An 18404-nucleotide genomic window follows, 5' to 3' on the forward strand; every position below is an offset into this window, starting at 1 on the left:
GGGCGGCGCGGCGGGGGAGCGGCACTGCCGGTCCCGAGGGCCGGGGGGGCCCTGCTCCTGCGGGACCTGTCCCCGGGGGCCTGGCAGCGCAGGTCCACCTTGTGCGATTTTTCTAGCGCGCCGCGCTCCGCTTCTTCCTGGCCTCTGCGAAGCGGTTTGGCCGGCACTAAACCCCCCGGTAATTCCGCGTTGGAGGCGCCCGCGGTGTAGCGGGGTGGGTTTGTCCGCCCGGGAGCTCTTGGGCCATGATGCGGCAGGAAAGCGCTCTGCAGGCTTTATTTTCCGCGTGTTTACAAAATGGTAGCTGCTGCTGTTTATACGCTCTTTTCGTTCCCTTATTTGTGCTTTGGAAACAGTATCCTAAAAAAGAAGGGAGAGCTGAGGGGAGGCACCATCAGTCTGTCTGCAACAGGATATGGCTTGGGTAAAATAAAAGGTTATTCGAGGGGTTTTTTTTGTTTTGGGTTTGGTTTGTTTGGTTTGGTTTTTTTTCCTGAAAAGAAATGGAAATGGAGAACACACAGGAGTTCCTGTGATAGTTCAGTACTCCACGTATATCTAGAAGTTGGGCTGTGTTGAGCTGCATTTGGGTCTAGGGCTTTTTCATCTTGTGGAACACCAAATACATTTTGGAAGCTCCATCTTTAATGATGGAATTACCAGTCTCTTTGTCTTCCTCTCTGAAAGGATGAATTGGCAGCATTTGAAAAGTTCGAGGGTGATTAAATTACAGTTTCTCTACCAGGAATGATGTTTTGGAGTCATGCCAAAAAACCAGTGTCATTTCTTTCAGGTATACTCATTCCCTTTTCCTGTTTCTAAACATGTCCAGGTTGTGGGAACATGTGCCAAATTTCGGTGCTGGTGTGCGCTTCCCAGATAGAGAAAGCAACCAATAGTGATCCAAATTTGCTTTATAATTTATAATCCTATACCCATAGACTTAATCCTGTTCTATGTTTTTGTAAATGGAAGAAACCAATAACACACCCTGGCACACCCCCCATTGACAGAGCTAAAAGTGTTTAATGCAGCTGTACAGAGGAATTTTCAAGCCAGCTTTAGTATTTGACATCTGAAAACATTCCTGCAGCAGGCTGCTGCTTTAAATAGATATGGGCCGGTATTACTGAAGTGCTTCATATGTTCATCAATGTAATTTTCACTGCCTGTAGAATTAATAAATAGCTTAGAGACTTAAAAGTCTTCTTCTAATGAAAAGAATATTTAAACATCAAATGAAGGTAAAAGTTACTGAAGATCTAGTCTATGTTTTATTACAATTATAACTGTGTAGTTGACGTGAAGTTTTGAAAGTTGCATATCCAAGGGAGGTGGATATTCCCATTTCCATGGGGAACTCACTGAAGTAGCAGCTTCCATCTTACAGCTTTATCTGAAATATCAAAAGATTAATGGTTTTGTGAAGTAGCTTTCCTTTCATAGAATAAACGCTTTGAACAGAGATGCTTGACACATGGATAAGGTGCTTTGAAAAGGAATAATGAATGTGAAGAAATAATGTGTTAACACTCGTTTGCCTATTTTCCAAACTGTTTGGGTTTATTAATGTAGTTTCATTGTATTTCACTTGGCTAAATCATTAAGTGAAGAGCAGAACACAGACGTTGTGGTTTTCAAACAGGCCTAGGCCTGCAAAATCTTCAGAAATAACTATACCTCTCCTCTTTTCTTTGGCGTGAGGATTTCATTATGTTTGTTGTATGTTGTTTTGATCTTACTTTACCTGAACATATGTATGTTGTTTTGATCTTACTTTACCTGAAAGTTCCCTCACCCCATCTCTCCCAAAGAACCAGTGGAGTACCCAAGGAGTTAAAAAGATCCCAGGACTGTAGCCAGCCCACACTGACCTGTTTTAACTGAGCACACTATTGCCTTCAGCAGAAATGTTCATTTTCTGTGCCCTCATTTGTGTGTTCCTGGATGGTATTGGGCAGCAAGCAAGATATTTTGTCATTAATTTTTCCTAGATCACTATAAAGAAGAGGGAGAAATGTTACCTATCAGTGTTTGTGGTTCATTAACACAAAATTAGCATAACTTTCAGTTATTTTTGCTAATACAGTATGTTTAGGCAGTTAAACAGTTGCTGGAGAAAGAAGTGGTTGATGACATGCAGATTATATAGCCTTCAGATAGTGTTGCTTCCTCTTGTTTTCTTAGCTCGAAGAAGTTTTGTAAAGTACATGCTTTTTCAGAAGATAGCAGCCATAATTGTGTTTGTTCAACTGTCGGTTATTTTAATGTCATTTCTAAGTTACTCTGAGCAGGCCCAAATGAACTTCTTTAAGCTGTTTGAAATGTCCTTTAATACAATTAATTGGACAATGGATCAAATCCCAGACTGGTTTTAGTTGTTTTGAGCACAAGTAAGTGTAAGATTAAAAGGTTCTCTCTGATCTAATACACTGCTTTCATCAGTGGTCTATAGTAGGTGTTTAGGGAAGAAAAAATGAGTAGTACGTAGCTATGATTGCAAAATGTGCTCCCAGCCCTCAGTGGTTTGCTGTTCACAGACACAAGTCCATCTTAAAATGGCCCTAAAAGAGCTGTACAGTCTGTGTTCAGATACTCAGTTGAGTGCATTTAGCTAACATCAGGTATTAAATAAAAACAGATGTCCCTTTAAAGGTCTGTTAATAAAACTGCTTTCTTTCTGTTGTTAAATCATTTCAGAACAAGGTTAGACATAGACCTCTGCTCAAGCAAAGTGATGTTTTAGAGTGCATTGTCCATATGGCTCAAAAATTACCCCCTTGTTACATGCTGAAGTGGATGCAGAGCTATCTGTTGGAATCCATTTTTCATGCTTGATTGGTGAATAATTTAAAATACGTGATTTTTATATTTCTTTACTCTTGACTGTTAATGAAGGTATCTTACCCGTAATGTTTGAAAAATGAGTAGTACATAGCAATCTGGAAGTTCATATGTGACTGTAGCTTTTTTTAAGCAAGGACCTGTAACTTGAACAGAACTGCATTGATTTTTTTCTGAACTGTTTCTTGGATGGTCAGTTGGTGCCCCCAGAACTGTTTAGGAACAGGTGAAAAACCACAAAGTCACAGAAGTTAAAACTGTTAGAATTGGGTGGTACGGAGACAAACACAAAATGAGCATTTCCAGAAGGAGGAAAACACAACTGTTGTTTTCCCCGAGTCAGCCTCTGATGTGAGGCTTCGTTCAGACGTGGGATTTTCTGAGGATGAGCTGTGTGCCTTCCATGTCATAGCAGTGTGAGGTGATTTATTGCAGTGGGTTACCATCTGATGTTTCTGTGGTTGTACAGTAGTGCTGCTGAAAGCGTGTTAATGATTGATCTGCCAAAGCTGCCTCAGCTCTCCTTGGCCCTCTGCAAGCCCTCCTTGGCTGCTCGGATGCAGAAGGATTTCTGGACACACAGATGCTGTAGGCAGAAGCTGTAACACTCCGTAACATACTCCTTGGGGCCGATTCCCTGGAATAATGCTCAGTTATTATCCTTGCAGCCTGACAGAGCAGTACACGTGATCTGCACTGAGAAAGAGCTAACCTTGAATGGAATTTCAAGGGCAAGTAATAGTCACGCTTTTCAGTCAAAAGCTGTTTTCAGTTTCAAAGGTCAGTAATTAGGAAGGTATCTCCAACCTGACTTATTTCTGCAATATTGTAAGGTAGTGGAAGTGACAAAAGTTTCATCAACCATCAGGATAGCTTCTGCTCGGAGCTGAGAAATTATACTGTGAATATCGGTCGTTTAACCCGGCTGGCAACAAGAGCAGCACGTGGCTGCTCCCTCGTTCACCCCTGTGGGATGGGAGCAGAATTCCTGAAGTGGGAAAACTCATGGATTGAGAGTAAAGGCAGTTTAATTGGTAAACCGAAAAAAGGAATTCTTTCCTACTTCCAATGGGCAGGCAGGGGTCAAGCCATTCCCAGAAAAGCAGAGCTCTGGCCCACATAACAGTGACTTGGGAAGACAAAATGCCCTAACATTAAAGGTGCCCCCCTTCCTTCTTCTTGCTTCAGCTTTATACATGGCATAATGCCATGTGGTCTGCAATACCCCTTGGGTCACTCAGGGACAGCTGTTCCCATCTGTGCCCCCCCAGCCTCCTTGGTGAGGAGCAGAAGAGGCCCTGACGCTGGAGGTGCTGCTCAGCAGTAACTGAAACACCCCTGTGTTGTCAACACAGGTCCAGCACTAATCCCAAACACAGCCAGTGCCAGATCCTGTGAAGAGAGTTAACTCTGTCCCAGCCAAAGCAGCACAAACTCCCGAGGGAGCTTGAGACATTTTATAGGTCTCTGAGTGTTTATGGAGCTGCATATCCCAGACTTGGAGTCCCAAGGTCAAGGTATGAGCTGCAAACAGACTTTATTAGATTGCTCTTGGCATTGACGTGAAACTTTTTATCAGCTTTTTGTGATACTGCTTGTACCGGGGAGGTGAAGTCCAGGGAGAGCAGTATGTTTCTGCTAAACTCAGTGATAAAAGTGAGTTCTTGGTGAGCTGTGTGCTTGTCAAAAGAAGCATGAAAGCACATCACTTCGGTGGAAGAGAGTTACCAAATGAGCTGTATTTTAGGTAAGAGATGATTTAAGGACGTAGAGAACAGAGGTTGACAAACTTATCAGGTGTCTCAAGTGGTGATGGCTGAAGTGGGCTGTCCATAAATCCTTCAACAAATTGTAGAGAACAAACTGATCTGTCAGGGGTGTCATTGCAACCAAATATGAAAGTGGAATACACGTGGCACAGGCTGTGGGCTGGGGAGTCATGATCAGCTGCCTCCCAGCTGAGCATCTCCAGGCAGATTACTGAGTCAAATTTGTGTGTTGTTCATTCATTTAGGATTCACTCAGGTGTTACATGTTTTACTAAGATCTGATCAAACTAAAAGCTGACATTTTGAATCTCTTAGTAGGTGCCATTTTCATTATTTTTAGTTCAAATAACTAAATACAGGATGCAGTTATGAACAAGCAGAAGAATTATTCTTTACTCAGTAAATATAAATAGAAGGTGTTCTTTTGCATAGATAATGAAGTTAAATGTCTTTAAAGTGTAGCTACTTCATTAATATTAACTTAGAGCTCGTGGCTTAGTAGCAGTGCAGTCTTGGGAAAGGTAGAATGTCAGATGACTTCATTTGGGCACAGACTTCCTCCCTTATTTGTGTTAAGCAAGACTGTTAATTGATGACAATCTCTAAGGACAGATAATTTGAGTTCCAGCGTTATCTCCCCAAAATGAGTGACTGCAGAAGGTCTGCAATGACACCCAACACTGTGTGGTTGGAGGCTGGTCCAGGAGAGCAGTGACATCTCTGTTCCTGTATTTACTTAGGGCATTATTGTTTCCCCAAGCAGAAAACCCACATGATTTCTGACAAACGCATTGCCACAGGGCTTTGTGCATTCCCTGAGTTGGCAGGAGAGGAGCTGGCACCAAGTACAGTAACTTCTCCCTGAAGATTTGGGGCACTCGTAGATTTTGATGCCTGGATCTTAATTGACTGTAACTCCTTTAGAAGATAATAGCAGCGCTTGACACTGGATTGAATTGCAGAATTGTCACACAAACACTGGATATCTCCCGTAATCTAATTAAACTGGAACCAGACTTCTTGGGTAATAGAGGTTAGGAGCAGAAAGTGGGTGTTAGAAGATCAGAGGCAGAGGGCCTTGTAAGAAAAAAGGTGTCTTGGAATGAAAATCCCATAATGATACCTATCTTGTAGTTTGTTTGTTTCTAACAGATAACCCATTGACTGTATGTTGAGAGTAATACTTTGTTCTAAATTTGATTCAATGCCGTTCAAACAGTCTGTGCTCCACAGAGGGAATTAAAGAAGACAGAAGCTTGAACTCTTTGCCCTCATATGATGCACGTTAATTCTCTCCGTTCCTGTGATAAAAATAGTGTCGGAGTTACTGTTAATGCACAGATTGTGCTGGGCAGGTTCTGGGCTCGGGAGCCGAGCCTGGGGCTGTGGGAGAGGCTGTGAGGGTTTGTCAGCTACGCAGTGTATTTCTAGTTTAGTAGAGACTTAATTATGGCTGAACTGGTGTGGAATGGCACCCTGAAAGCACCTGAGGGCAGAAGCAGTAGCGGTGGATGGTTTTGTTCTGGCTGGCGTTAGATGTTCAGCTTGTTACATCACGAGCACTCAGCACCGCTCCGTGTTTCTGTCACAACTCCGCAGCAGTCAGTTCACTTTCTGTGGCCTCTCTGCTTATTTGTTTTTAGATTACAGTCCTCAGAAAAGAAAAACTTCTTTTACTCTGCAGACTGTTGACGAAGATGTGTGTGCTGTAGCAATGTGGCAGAAGTTGTTTTTCCAGAACAGTGTCTGGGGGTTTATTTCACAGATTTGTTTTTGTTGTCTTTTACAGTATAAAGGAAATGAAGATGGGGAGACAGTTGTCATTGAAAAAGACCATTTTATGGATGACTTCTTCCAACAGGTAAAGTTACAGTTTTCACCATGGATTAAAGACTTACTGTTTTCTCTTTGTGCCTTTTAATTTCAATAATTAGGTTTAACAATTCATCTACATATCCTACCCAGGATCGTTTGTAAATGCTGAAACAATGTTGGTAACACTTCATTAGTTTATGTCAGGGTATTTCTGTATTTATTACAGAGAAATGTTTTTAATTCCCTATCAACAAGAAATTTACTAATAGAACTTTAAAATAGTTGTTTATTAAGAATATTAGCACTTAAGTTTTTGGCCATACAGAATATATTTGCTATTAACAATACTGTTTTTTAGTTAAAAAAAATTACAGACTATTTAAACTTCGACATTTCTGCTGGGATTTCTTTCTCTGGTACTTACAGATGAAATTGTTTGGGTTTTATTAGCAGTTGGTTTTGTTTTTAAAAAAATATTTGCCCTGAATTATTCTAATGTCTTCTTTGCCGTATTTCTCTTCCTCTAGGTTGAGGAAATTAGAAATAATATAGCAAAAATAGCACAAAATGTGGAAGAAGTGAAGAAACAGCACAGCATTATTCTGTCAGCACCAAATCCTGAAGGAAGTGAGTAATTTTTAAGATTCACATAACTGTGGCTAGGTATTCTGAAATATTGTTTCTTTGTTTTAGCTCTCTACAGGAATGGAACTTCAGGTGTTCAGAATGCAAAATGTAACACTAAGTAAATATTTTCATTTTTAATATTGAATTAATACTTCCATTTGTTTATTTTGACCTTTTTAAAGTCTCATTTGAAAACATGTATTTTCAGAATATTTTTTGCATGATCCAAACCTTTTCTAGACCAAAACTCACGTTAATATGGGATTTTTTTCTTCAGAAACTGAGAGGTTACTTACGTTTCTTCTAATTTGTGAAAATGTTGAAGTTGTCAACTGAAGGTTATACTGTCAAGTCCTCTCCTTACGCTTCAGTAGGGTCAAGGTCCTGTCTAACACCAGAGCCAGCTGCTGCAGCAGGACTTCCAGTTCCATGTGGAGCCCTATTTTTAGAGGCTTGAACCCCAAAGCTGGAAGTGACATTGTGCTTTCTGAGCAGAGAACTCGGAAGTTCAGGGCACTTGCCCATGGACTCTTCCCTGTTCTGAACCCTTGTTAGCTCCAGGCATGTCTGTGCTTTGGGCAGGGCTCAAAGAAAAGGGAAGAAAAGATGCTGAGATATTTTTTTTTTTTTGAATGTTGCAATGCTGGCTTAACATTTATCTTGTTGTTTCATCTTCTTGATGAAAACTGAACTTGGGGTGTTAGTTTAGGCTGTCCCCCTGTTTTCCTTGCTGTATGTTTGTATTCCTACAACTGATTTTGCAGGCTGCTTTTTTCAGCAAATCTCAGGTTTAATCAGGGTTCATCCGAATGTTTAAAGTTTGTGGTCTCAGCTCATTTATCAGCTTGTGTTTGTGCTAAAAATCGTGCTCAAAATTGCATCTGAATTGTATAGGAGCATAGAGTGAGAGCACTTGTGAGCAGTGTGTGTTCTTGTGAATCCGGTGCCTTCAGTGAGCCCTGTGACAGGGATCTAGCAAAGCTCTCCATGAATGCTCGGGGTAGAATTCCTCAGAATGTAACTGCCAGTGCATGGTATGGATCTGTTAGTGAGTGTAAAAGCAATGCACACGTGGTACACAACACAGCTGAGAAAAAGGGGAGATAAATCTGTATTTCACTTGTACTTAGAACTCAGTAGCATTTAGCTTTTGACTAGCAAATTAACATTACCCCGAATGTGTTAAAAAAAACTATCACCTGGTTTAGTTGAAGGTTTGGTAATAATAACATTTCCCAGATGTAAGCCTATCATAAGAAGCAAGAACCTGATGGTTGCTGTTATAAAAACAGTATTTAAAGTACTTAGGAGGATAATAAACTTCAACTCTGCATAGTTGTACTGAATACAATTCTGAGATTGCAAGGTAGATTCATAGACTCTTGCTGACTTACTGTTATCAATCATTAATGGTTTAAAAAAATCTATGTTTTAAAGGAACGAAGGAAGAACTTGAAGAACTAAATGAGGAAATAAAGAAGATTGCTAATAAAATCCGGGCCAGGCTAAAGGGTAAGTTGTGAGGACAAATAAAACTCCTTGCTTTCAGAAATAACCTAGAAAATTACAATGCAAAGTTATTCCTCCGTGTAGAAATGTATTCTGCAACTGAACTGCTTTTTTGGGGGGGATGATATTTTGGAAGAAGATTAACTTTAATTGCAAAAAGACATATTTTAAAATTTTTCCAGAGTGTAACAGAGTACAGTGTAACTCTGTTTAGAGTATGATTGAAGCAGTTACTGTGTTCAAAGATCTCTACCAGTCATCAAAATTATTTAAAAATTTTATTTATATATCACTGCCACCCCTCTCCTCCCCTGAAATGTTACACGTCTAAGGGGAGCTTGTACCTTTAAAAAGTAATAATAATATTTACAAAGCAGTTGAACTACACTGTTAAATAACTGCTATTGACTCAGTGCTCTTGTCCTGTTCTTAGCTATCGAACAGAGTTTTGATCAGGGTGAAAATGCTAACCGGACATCAGTGGACCTCAGGATAAGAAAAACACAGGTAGGATCCCTCCAGTTCAGAGAAAATCAGTGGATTCTGGTAAAGTGGAGAGTGAGTTGAACTGCTGTGAAATCATGTCCCGTGGTGTTTTGTTGGGCAGTGAGTGGCACTCTGAGTTGTTGTGCAGTGCTGTTGTGGATGACAGAAATGACCCTTTCTGATGACCCTTTCTGTCCCGTGTCCAACCCCTCACACCAGCACTCCGTGTTGGCACACAAGTTCGTGGAGGTCATGACCGAGTACAACGAGACCCAGACGCTTTTCCGGGAGCGCAGCAAAGGCCGGATACAGAGACAGTTAGAGATAAGTAAGTGGCCCAAACACGGTTCTGGAAATCCCAAAATTACCTGCTGTTAGTACCTGCCGTGTCGCATATTAATGAAATGTGGTACAAAGCCTCAGAGATCTTGGACAGCATCTTGAAGTGTGTGAGAGAAAAGAAACAATTTTACTGCATGGCACAAACTCTTTGATATTACTCTTTTTAGAACAGCTGTAAAGAAAAGAGAGAAAACTCACTCAATAATTTCCTACAGATTGAAAATTATTAAAGAAATTATCTTTTTCCTTTGCTTCATTTACATCCAATGTTGCAACTTTAAATGAAGCATTAAGAAAAGCTGCATTCTGAAACAGCAAGTGTTATTGAAAGCCATTCCAAAATTAACATGCCTAACAGGATAACATCTCTTTTTATGTGATGCCATTTTTGTCTACAAGGACACTTGTTAAATTCATCTGGCATAAAATCAGTGCTGCTGTTATATGTGCTTTAATCATTTGTTGACTGACTCACATATGACTTACTTCCAATTCGTTGTTACGAGTATTTAGAAACATTCCTGGCTTTCCATCTACCTTGGAAGGTGTCTAAAAAGTGCCTAAAATTAGTCTCTTTTTTTAATATGCTTTATAGAAGTGAATACATACATTGGTGAAACAGGGAATGCAAACAGAGAAACTGGCAAATTATAAGAAAATTTTGCTTTTCATGTGCTTTTCAAATTTGTCATTAAGCCTCTGGTGCTAATGGTTCAATTCAGCATTTCAGTAGAGTTGATTAGGCAAGTTAAGTTGTTCTTTGCTTGTGTTTGAGGGGAGGGACCCCGATACCTCAGGACATGGTTCTTTCAAGTTAAAGTTGTTATGACCCAATTAGAGCCTTCAGCTTTTCTTAAGCATTACAAATTTTAAAGCAGGTTTTGCAGCATTCTTGAGTATTAACATCAGAAAGTAATAGTCAAACTGTATCTTTCACCTGGTGGGACAGAATTACATAAGTTGGTGCAGATATTCAACTTATTTTTCATTGGCAGAATAGGGATTTGATATGTAATTGTTAAAACTGTACAATACAAATCCTTTGGCTGTGTTGGATTTGTTGTACCAGTGTGATCAATAGGATTCAGTTGGCTCAGACATGCAATACTAAACTGCATCAAAGCAGTAGGGAAGGCACACTGGGGGTTATCATCTTCTCTGTGTGGAACATGAATGGAATCCTGGGTGGGTAAAATCAAATTTATGTAAAGATTTTATTGCCCACACAGTGGTGGGGTGAGTGATGTGACTGAATGGAATAGGTAAATACTGAGTGTTACATGAATAGCATTCTGAAGAACGCTCCACGTAGCAAGGCTCATATGTAGATTGTAAATGTTTCTCTTCAATTTGACAAAGAAAAGACCCCAACCAGCCAGGCAAAACCAGCCCTGACCAGGATTCTTCATGGTAGCTTTGAATCTACATTTGGTTTCTGACTATTGGCTTGATACTTTCTGGATTTTGTGATAAGCAAAATGGCCCTTGGTAGTGGCTGGACACTACAGGGTTTTATCCTGCAAAATCTCAATGCAGGAATTGTCTCTGAATTGTCATCCTTCTGGATGGTAAAATGTTATGTTCAATAATGAATAAGTGATGTTATGTGAAGTCCTGTTGTTTTGTCCTAGCTGGAAAGACCACCACTGATGAGGAACTGGAAGAAATGTTAGAGAGTGGTAATCCTTCCATTTTCACTTCTGATGTAAGTATTCCTGGTCCAGTTAGTCTCTTCTGTTCTGCTGCTCCCGCTCTTTACAAGTGTGTTGGCACTTGCTTACATCCATGTGTCTTTCCATTCTCCCAAAGATTATATCAGACTCTCAAATTACCAGGCAAGCCCTGAACGAAATCGAGTCACGTCACAAGGATATTATGAAACTGGAGTCCAGCATTCGGGAGCTTCATGAGATGTTCATGGACATGGCAATGTTTGTTGAGACTCAGGTAAGGAACCAGCTCAGACACATTTATGGGATGGTGGGTGTTTTCCTCACTCTTCCTCTTCGCAGTGTGCAGAAGCAGTTGATTATATTCAGACAGTGCAGACTTACAGTGGTTCTGGGCTGTGCTTAGAATATATGAAAGTTAATCACTGGAGGTTTTTGTTTTGTTGTGGACAAATTGACCATCTCAGTGTACTTGCAGGACATGCTTTCAGTAGCCGACGCAGGCTTGCCTACCAGTCAGTATATTTAATATTTTCTTCAATATGCTTAATTGTAATATGCTGGAACATATTTGTGCACGTTTAAGTACGCAAAGCTGTCTCCTGGGACATTGGTTAATGCCTTGGGAATTTCAGATTCTGAGCCATAGTGGAATAACAGGTGTATCAGCAAAGCTATGTGCACCTTGCACTTCACGCAGAGGTGCAATTGCTGTGGTCACTAACAGGAACATAAAGGGCTTGACAAGTCCTTCAACTCATCTCTCGTCTTTGTAAGCTTTGTCTTGACATGTACATAAATTTGTTCTGTTTTTAGTCTTTAAATAGCAATTATCCAACAAAAGTATTTTTAACTTTGATCTTAAAATGGTTTGACTTCTGCAGGAAAGTGAAAAGAAGAGAAACTTGCCTGAAAAGGACTATTTTTTGTAATTGGGTTTTGTTCTAGAAGTCCTTTGTTGCTTTGATATTAAACAGCCAAGAGAAATTGGTAGCAGGTTTCTTTTGAATTACATATGAATAAAAGTTACTTGTGCATCATTCTGTAATGCTTTGCTGTTTACTGCTGCTGATTATTTCTTCTGATGGACAGAGATACAGGTAACAGACTTGCTGTCATTTTTCACCAATCCTCCATTTCATTGCCAAATTTCATTCTTCATAATTAATTTGAATTTGTCACACACTGACATCCTAATCCCCCAGTTCTGAGGAACTTGTATGTGTGCATTTCCTAGAGAGCTGTTGAACCTTGTGTGGAAGTAGTCCATGTCCTTTTGCACTTCAGACACACCAGGGATTTCTGATCTCGAGTGTGTCACTTTCAGCTTTGGCTGTTGAAACATCCCTCCCACACAAGGGATGTTTTCAGGTGGTCAGTACTTGTTCCTGCACAAGGGAGAAATCTGCCTGCCCTGCTTGTGAACATTCCTTGTCTGGTGAGAGCTGTGAGCCCTTGCTTCTCATTCCCTTTTTCCTTTACATGCCAAAGCAGAAAAAACATCATCCCCAGTATGTACATCGTGGACTTGTGAAAGTAATTCTTGATGTTCTAGAGCCTTTCTTTTAGAGTCATTAAATGAATATCCACGGGTTCCAATAATGTGTTTTTTCTTCGAAATTTCATTTTAAGGGTGAAATGATCAATAACATAGAAAAGAACGTGATGAATGCGACGGATTATGTGGAACATGCAAAAGAAGAGACAAAAAAGGCAGTTAAATATCAAAGTAAAGCACGGAGGGTATGTTGTCTCTGTAATCGTGCCAGTCAATATTTTGACTTAGCACAGGAGCATGTGCAATGTGAATTATTTTGCTATAGTTAATATTGTAAATCTATAATACCAATAGAGGACAGACACTTCCTGGACTGTGAAAACAGATCAGCAATTCATGCACAGCTAAGGGTGTGTTCACAATTTTCCACTCAGAGCTGCCATTACAGACTGTAAAAACCCCAGAAGAAGAATGAATGTATTATTCCAGTAGATAAATTCACATGTTTTTCTTACTAGCTTTCACAATACCTTAAATTATTCAGATTCTAAATAACCTTAAAAGTTTTTTGCGGTTTGTCACTGGTAAACTTACCTGGATTTAAAGCTATAAAATCTTATTTGCTAGCAGGAAAAATAAAAGTGCTTTTGCTGAAATAGGCTTTTTTTTTTTAAATTCTGTCTTTAGTTACTGGTTTTACAGATAAATTAGGGGGATCTTCCCCCTGGGAAGGGTGTGACATTGTGCTGTGACACTGAATTTGTGGAGGACTTGAGTTCAAAGGAATGTTCCGGCATTTTCCATGGCACTTGTTTTGTTTCAGTATCTTTCTTCCCATCAGACACCAAATAATATATTCTGATATCAGACTACTAAGTAGTTTATTTTTACATTCCAGTTTCCCCTTTTGATATGCTGTGCAATTCGGTGAGGCTCTTCATGGTGAGCTGGATTTGAGGGAATAATTCATCTCTCTACAAATACAGATTTACACAGAGATAACACGCCTGGCTCATTTACAAAAGATCTTTTCAGAAGTGTTAAAAGAGCCCACTTAACATGTTTGTAAATGGTGGTTGTGTCATCTCTGATAACTGTGTAGCCATTAATCACATGAGTTTACCTGTTTAAAAGTGTTAATTCTTACATTTGCAAGATTATACAGATAAATTTATCTCAAATTGAGAATACAGGAGGCTTTAACAAAAGTGCTTGTGGATCTAAAAACTGTTTGAAAAACTGAAAATAAATGCAAGTGTTAATGTGCTTAATGCTAACAATACCTTGTTTTTTGACAGAAAATGTGGATAATTATCGTTGTGTCAGTGGTGTTGATTGCCATAGTAGCTCTAATTATTGGTTTGTCTGTTGGTATTCGGTGATGCTTGGATAACCTCAGCATGCATGGCTTCCTGCCACTGTGGCAGTAAGTAACTAATCAACTAATTTGGCTCTTGTTTCCTCTGTGTTGTTCTGCTAACCCTTAATATCTGTGCAGGGACGTGGGGGAGGACTGAGTGCATTGCTGGCTCTGCTCTCTGTGCCCTGTGACAGTTCCTGCATGTGGATCCTGCAGGCTGACGCCTGCTGGTGACCTGCCCAGTGCACAGAGTGCAGCCACTGCCAACCCAGCAGCAGCAGGAAATGACAGCAAAAAGCAAAGAACTGGCTCACAGCTCTTGGAATTATTTTTTTTTTATGCTGAAAGTTCACATCAGCAAACAATATGGAATGCTAAGTACACTTGGAACTTTATCAAATGGGGGTTTCTGTAGAGTTTTTAAAAAAGTAGATGGCTGTAATCATAAAGTTGGCTGTTATGCCTTGGAGAACATCTTAAAATTTCTTACTTTGAAACTCTTTATTAATGCTAGACTAAATGAAACAGTGGGAGATAACAGTGTGTTTAGGACATGAGATGTTTTTCAGTGTTCATATTTTTGCTGTAGTAATGTACCATTTCTTGTCCAGAAAATGCTTAGCCAGGCTAAGTAGGGAATAGCAGTTAACTTGTCTGAGTGCAGTAGAAATGCAGCTTGTAACATGCAGTGTCTCTAAGCTCTGTACAGAACACCAGGAGCAGGTGTCAGTTCAGACAGCTCATCAGAAATTCACATTTCTGTACTAACACTCTTTTTAACATCTAGGTTTTCGTTTTGGTGTTTGAGATCCTGCTGAGCTCTGGTTTGTGGGCAGGGAGCAGAATTTACTGTGTCATTACTTGCAGTCAGAAATGCCTAACCCAGGGTCACACCTCGGTGCATTTACACAGAACGAGCTCTCCTTTTTTAACCCTTGCAGCTCCTCTGAGCTATTGCCCACACAATGTTTATACTGACCTTCTGGTGAATTCCACTAAGGGTGCAGATGTAAAGGTTTGAGCAGGCTGCCAATATTTATCCAAGGAGGGTGGCAGTGAGCAGTTACTTAGACTTGACCTACATCTGTTTCTAATGATGTTTACAGAAGTTGGGTATGAGTAACAACCCTTGTTCTGTAAAGGAAAACAGGGAAATGTTGCACAGATGGCTCTGTCTTGTGACCACGGTTACATGTATGTTAGAAACAGGAAACAAGGAAATCATAGCAGTGGTTGCTCCTTAGAAAGAAAATCCCAATGCTCAGCCTGGGTGTCAGTATTACTGTGGCTCTGAATATATTTAAACAATTCTGTCTCTGAAAAAGTATTTCAGTCTTAATTTTTCTCTCTTTTCCCTGCAGAAATTGATGTTCATAATAATATGTGTAACTGTATTGCTTCTGATACTTGGAATTATCCTGGCAACAACTCTGTCCTAGCAAGCACATTCCAAGAGTTATGAACCTTGAGAAACTCCAAAACATCTTCAGTGAAACCAAACCTTTTCCAAAGATGATGCCTGACACTGTCCCAGGATGATGACCTGTCACTAATGGTTAAAAATGAAAGCAAAATCACTCTTAATGTTTACTCATAAATGAAGATCAGAATGTATTAGGATGTGTATGGATTTTGCATCACAAACTAGACACTTGCAAGACTGAAACTTGCTCCTACATGCTTTGAACTAAAGTAACAGGATTATTTTCACAGCTCAGTGTTACAGTTGAAATAGGGAGTTGAGAGACTTTTGAGTTTTGACTGTTTGGCTTTTTTTCCTATTGCTAATCCAATTCTAATCATGACTTTAAGTACCTTGCCAGTGCTGCCTTTGTTAGCACTCTTGTGAATGTTTTTATGAGATGTAGCCTTGTGTTTAAGTGTATTAATTATTTAGTCACCTTAACCTATTTAAACTTTATGCTTTTTGTCCAACAAGTGCTAAAATATTTTATCCTGAAAAGACTGCTCATTTAACTGCCTAGTGCATTACACTTGAGAAGAAAAGAGAGGAAAAAGAAGCTTTTTTACACTTGCCAGTTTTTTTATTTTTTTCTTTCAAGGTTAATTGCTTTAAATACTTCTTTCGTAGTTAATAAGAAGTTAATTGCAACATTTCTGGTAAAAGCATACAGCTCTGAAACACGCTGAGTTTGCACTTGAGCGGGTAATTTTGCAGGTAATTCATGTGCAAAGGAACCTGATGGATCAGTTTAGCCTTATTGCTTAAATGAATATGACAGAAATGACTTTGTAAAGCCAAATCAAGTTTTCTTGTTCTGGAGTTCGCTGATGTTGATGTATGAATATAGCACATGGGGATGAACTCCCCCAGAAGAGTCTGACACATAATACAAACTGAGACACTGATTTGTTATGAAGTTTGTGTGGATATAACATAGATGAAGTGTTTTGGTGTATACATGCCTGTTGTAATGCCAGCTTGCACGACTCGAAAGCTTGAAAGAATTCAAATGTACCCAAATAACTGCATTTAATGTTACAGGTTATTTTTGTATTTTTGTGTGTAAAGTATTTGTAACTTGGGTTTGTGACTCCTCGTTGTTGAAGCATATCCATGTAGATATGTAGGTATATTTACGCTCTAAGAGAAATAGAGGAGAGGATAATTTGTGCCTTTTTAAACATAGCCTAAAACTATACTCATCAATGTTTTCAGATATTCAGCTCTCATGTTAACTGCAGTAACTCGGTCCTACAAGTTTAGCATCCATAAACTTAGGTTTTGTTGAAAGTGTCTGAGATCAAAGTTACTCAGTAAGTGAGAATTCAGACTTCATAAAATTCAGCAAAGTTTACAATTTGTATCGTATGTATGAATATTCCTGCTTTGCTGTCCAGGTATACTGTGAATGTGCTGGAGCTATTCAGATGTCAAACGTTTAGAAAAAGAAAACAAATATCATTATTATTATTATTATTATTGGTCTCTTTACAAGGCAGCCATGAAGAAGTCGCTTGAAAAATTCGGCTTCAGTAATGAACAAATTTCTTTTACCTCTAAGTCCAGAATGCTCACTGGTGTTTGTGAGGAAGTTTACATGCAAAGTAAGGAAGGATTGGTTGCCTTAATGCTCATTCTAGGTAAATACATTTTTTATTCTGTAGTTTTCTAGATTTTTATCAGTAAATATTATTTATACAGATACTCAAATTAGATGAGGGGGGATCACTCCTGCTGTTTACCAGCTGGTTATGTAAACTGACCCTCAAAATCCTGTCATGTTGAATTTTTTTCTCTATAATGCAGTAATTTGCCCATCGAGACCAGAAATTTGAATAGGCTACTCCATAGTTTTTACTTCTTGTGGAACAGCTGCCTCAATGAGTTTGTTTTAAAGCAAAACAGACCTTTTCACATGAACCTCTTTGTTTGGTTCATATTGAGGGGAGTAAATCTCTAACCTATGCACTAATAAACTCAATCTACGCGAGTCTCGTGTCTGGCTTGTGTTCATGGTGTTCCTGGGGCCTCTGTCAATGTTCCCACTAAGAGTTCGAGTAAGGCTGATGTGTTTCTGCAGTGACCTACATCAAACACTGGATTGCCTGCTCTCAGGGTAAGGTGGTGTCTTTCCTGCAACTTTTTACCAAAAAAGAGGTAGAGATAATTATGAAGAAAATATTTGGATTTATTAATTTAAGCTGTGCCCATCGGGGAACTTTTTCAGAGAAATGTTGAGGTGAGAACCCCCAAGGTTTCATTTGAGTGAGTGCTCTCTTCATATAGAAATAATTTGTGACGACTCCTGTAACAATCTAAGAGCAGTGAGGGTTTGCATGCAGAGTTTATGCCAAAGCACATGGAAAATGACCAGTTCATGACTACCTGTCAGTAGAAACATAGGGAAAATGTTACATAGCTGCTCTTACAAAGTTCAGTATGACCAAAATGCTCAGATTGTTTAAAATACAGGTAGCTGCTGCCTCTCACCAGCTGGGGGAAAGCACCAAAGCTGGACAGGAATGAATCTCTAGAATCAGCTAAAGCTGTTATTCTGCCTTAATTCTGCCTCTGCTGTGTCATGTAAAACAGAGAACAGAGTTTTAGGGAAAGGAGCGTTTGTTTATCAAAGCACTGTGTGAGTTTTGATGAATAGAAGCCTGATAAAATTGAGAAGACAAAGGGAAAGGAGGAAACTGCTGCCTGTGAGGAAGGATGCTTCTGTTTAAAAAAAAATCACATTATTTAAAAATAAAAGTTGTGCTTGGTGTGGTTTTGAGAGCACAGTTTGGATGTGGGCTTTGTGTCGGGTTGTGTTGGGGTATTCCCAGGGGGGCGGTTGGGGTGTGAATCTAAAGCCTGAGGTTACGCAGTGTTAAATTTGGTTTGATGTGTTCATGTGGCTCGGATGGCCCCTCTGGAAATAACCCGGGCCCCTCTGGAAATAGCCCTGGCACCCTGCACGGGGCAGCCGCGGGGCTCGGGCTCTGCTGCCGCGGGCGGGGGGTGGCCCCGGGGC

General features: G+C 39.7%; 1 protein-coding gene across 4 annotated transcripts; it reads left to right on the forward strand.

Annotated features, from left to right (window-relative positions):
* The first annotated feature begins 6109 nt into the window (after positions 1 to 6109).
* On the forward strand, positions 6110 to 17375 carry STX2 (syntaxin 2). 4 transcript variants are annotated; one of them, XR_001862170.1, is made up of 11 exons: positions 6110 to 6214; positions 6403 to 6474; positions 6956 to 7055; positions 8493 to 8567; positions 8998 to 9071; positions 9270 to 9378; positions 11024 to 11097; positions 11202 to 11339; positions 12155 to 12162; positions 12695 to 12805; positions 15282 to 17375. XR_001862170.1 is itself a non-coding variant. In XM_008634006.2 (11 exons), exons 1-10 carry the CDS (start codon positions 6125 to 6127, stop codon positions 13940 to 13942), a joined length of 927 nt encoding a protein of 308 aa, XP_008632228.2. In that variant the 5' UTR covers positions 6110 to 6124; the 3' UTR covers positions 13943 to 13986; positions 15282 to 17375. The 4 variants fall into 4 exon arrangements, 3 of the variants coding, with proteins under 3 accessions (XP_008632228.2, XP_017590238.1, XP_017590239.1); XM_008634006.2 differs by lacking the exon at positions 12155 to 12162 and adding an exon at positions 13859 to 13986; XM_017734749.1 differs by lacking the exon at positions 12155 to 12162.
* The last annotated feature ends 1029 nt before the right edge of the window (positions 17376 to 18404 follow it).

This window comes from Corvus brachyrhynchos, unplaced genomic scaffold (genome assembly GCF_000691975.1).
Source record: "Corvus brachyrhynchos isolate BGI_N302 unplaced genomic scaffold, ASM69197v1 scaffold114, whole genome shotgun sequence".
Taxonomy (NCBI): Eukaryota; Metazoa; Chordata; class Aves; order Passeriformes; family Corvidae; genus Corvus; species Corvus brachyrhynchos.

What these genes read in the sequence shown, in the direction of transcription:
- STX2 (XM_008634006.2), top strand. Translation starts at nt 6,125, where the DNA reads ATGGTTTTGTTCTGGCTGGCGTTAGATGTTCAGCTTGTTACATCACGA. An exon ending in TGGATGACTTCTTCCAACAG is followed by an intron (nt 6,475 to 6,955) that starts GTAAAGTTACAG and finishes CTCTTCCTCTAG; the next exon opens with GTTGAGGAAATTAGAAATAA. An exon ending in CAATGTTTGTTGAGACTCAG is followed by an intron (nt 11,340 to 12,694) that starts GTAAGGAACCAG and finishes TTTCATTTTAAG; the next exon opens with GGTGAAATGATCAATAACAT.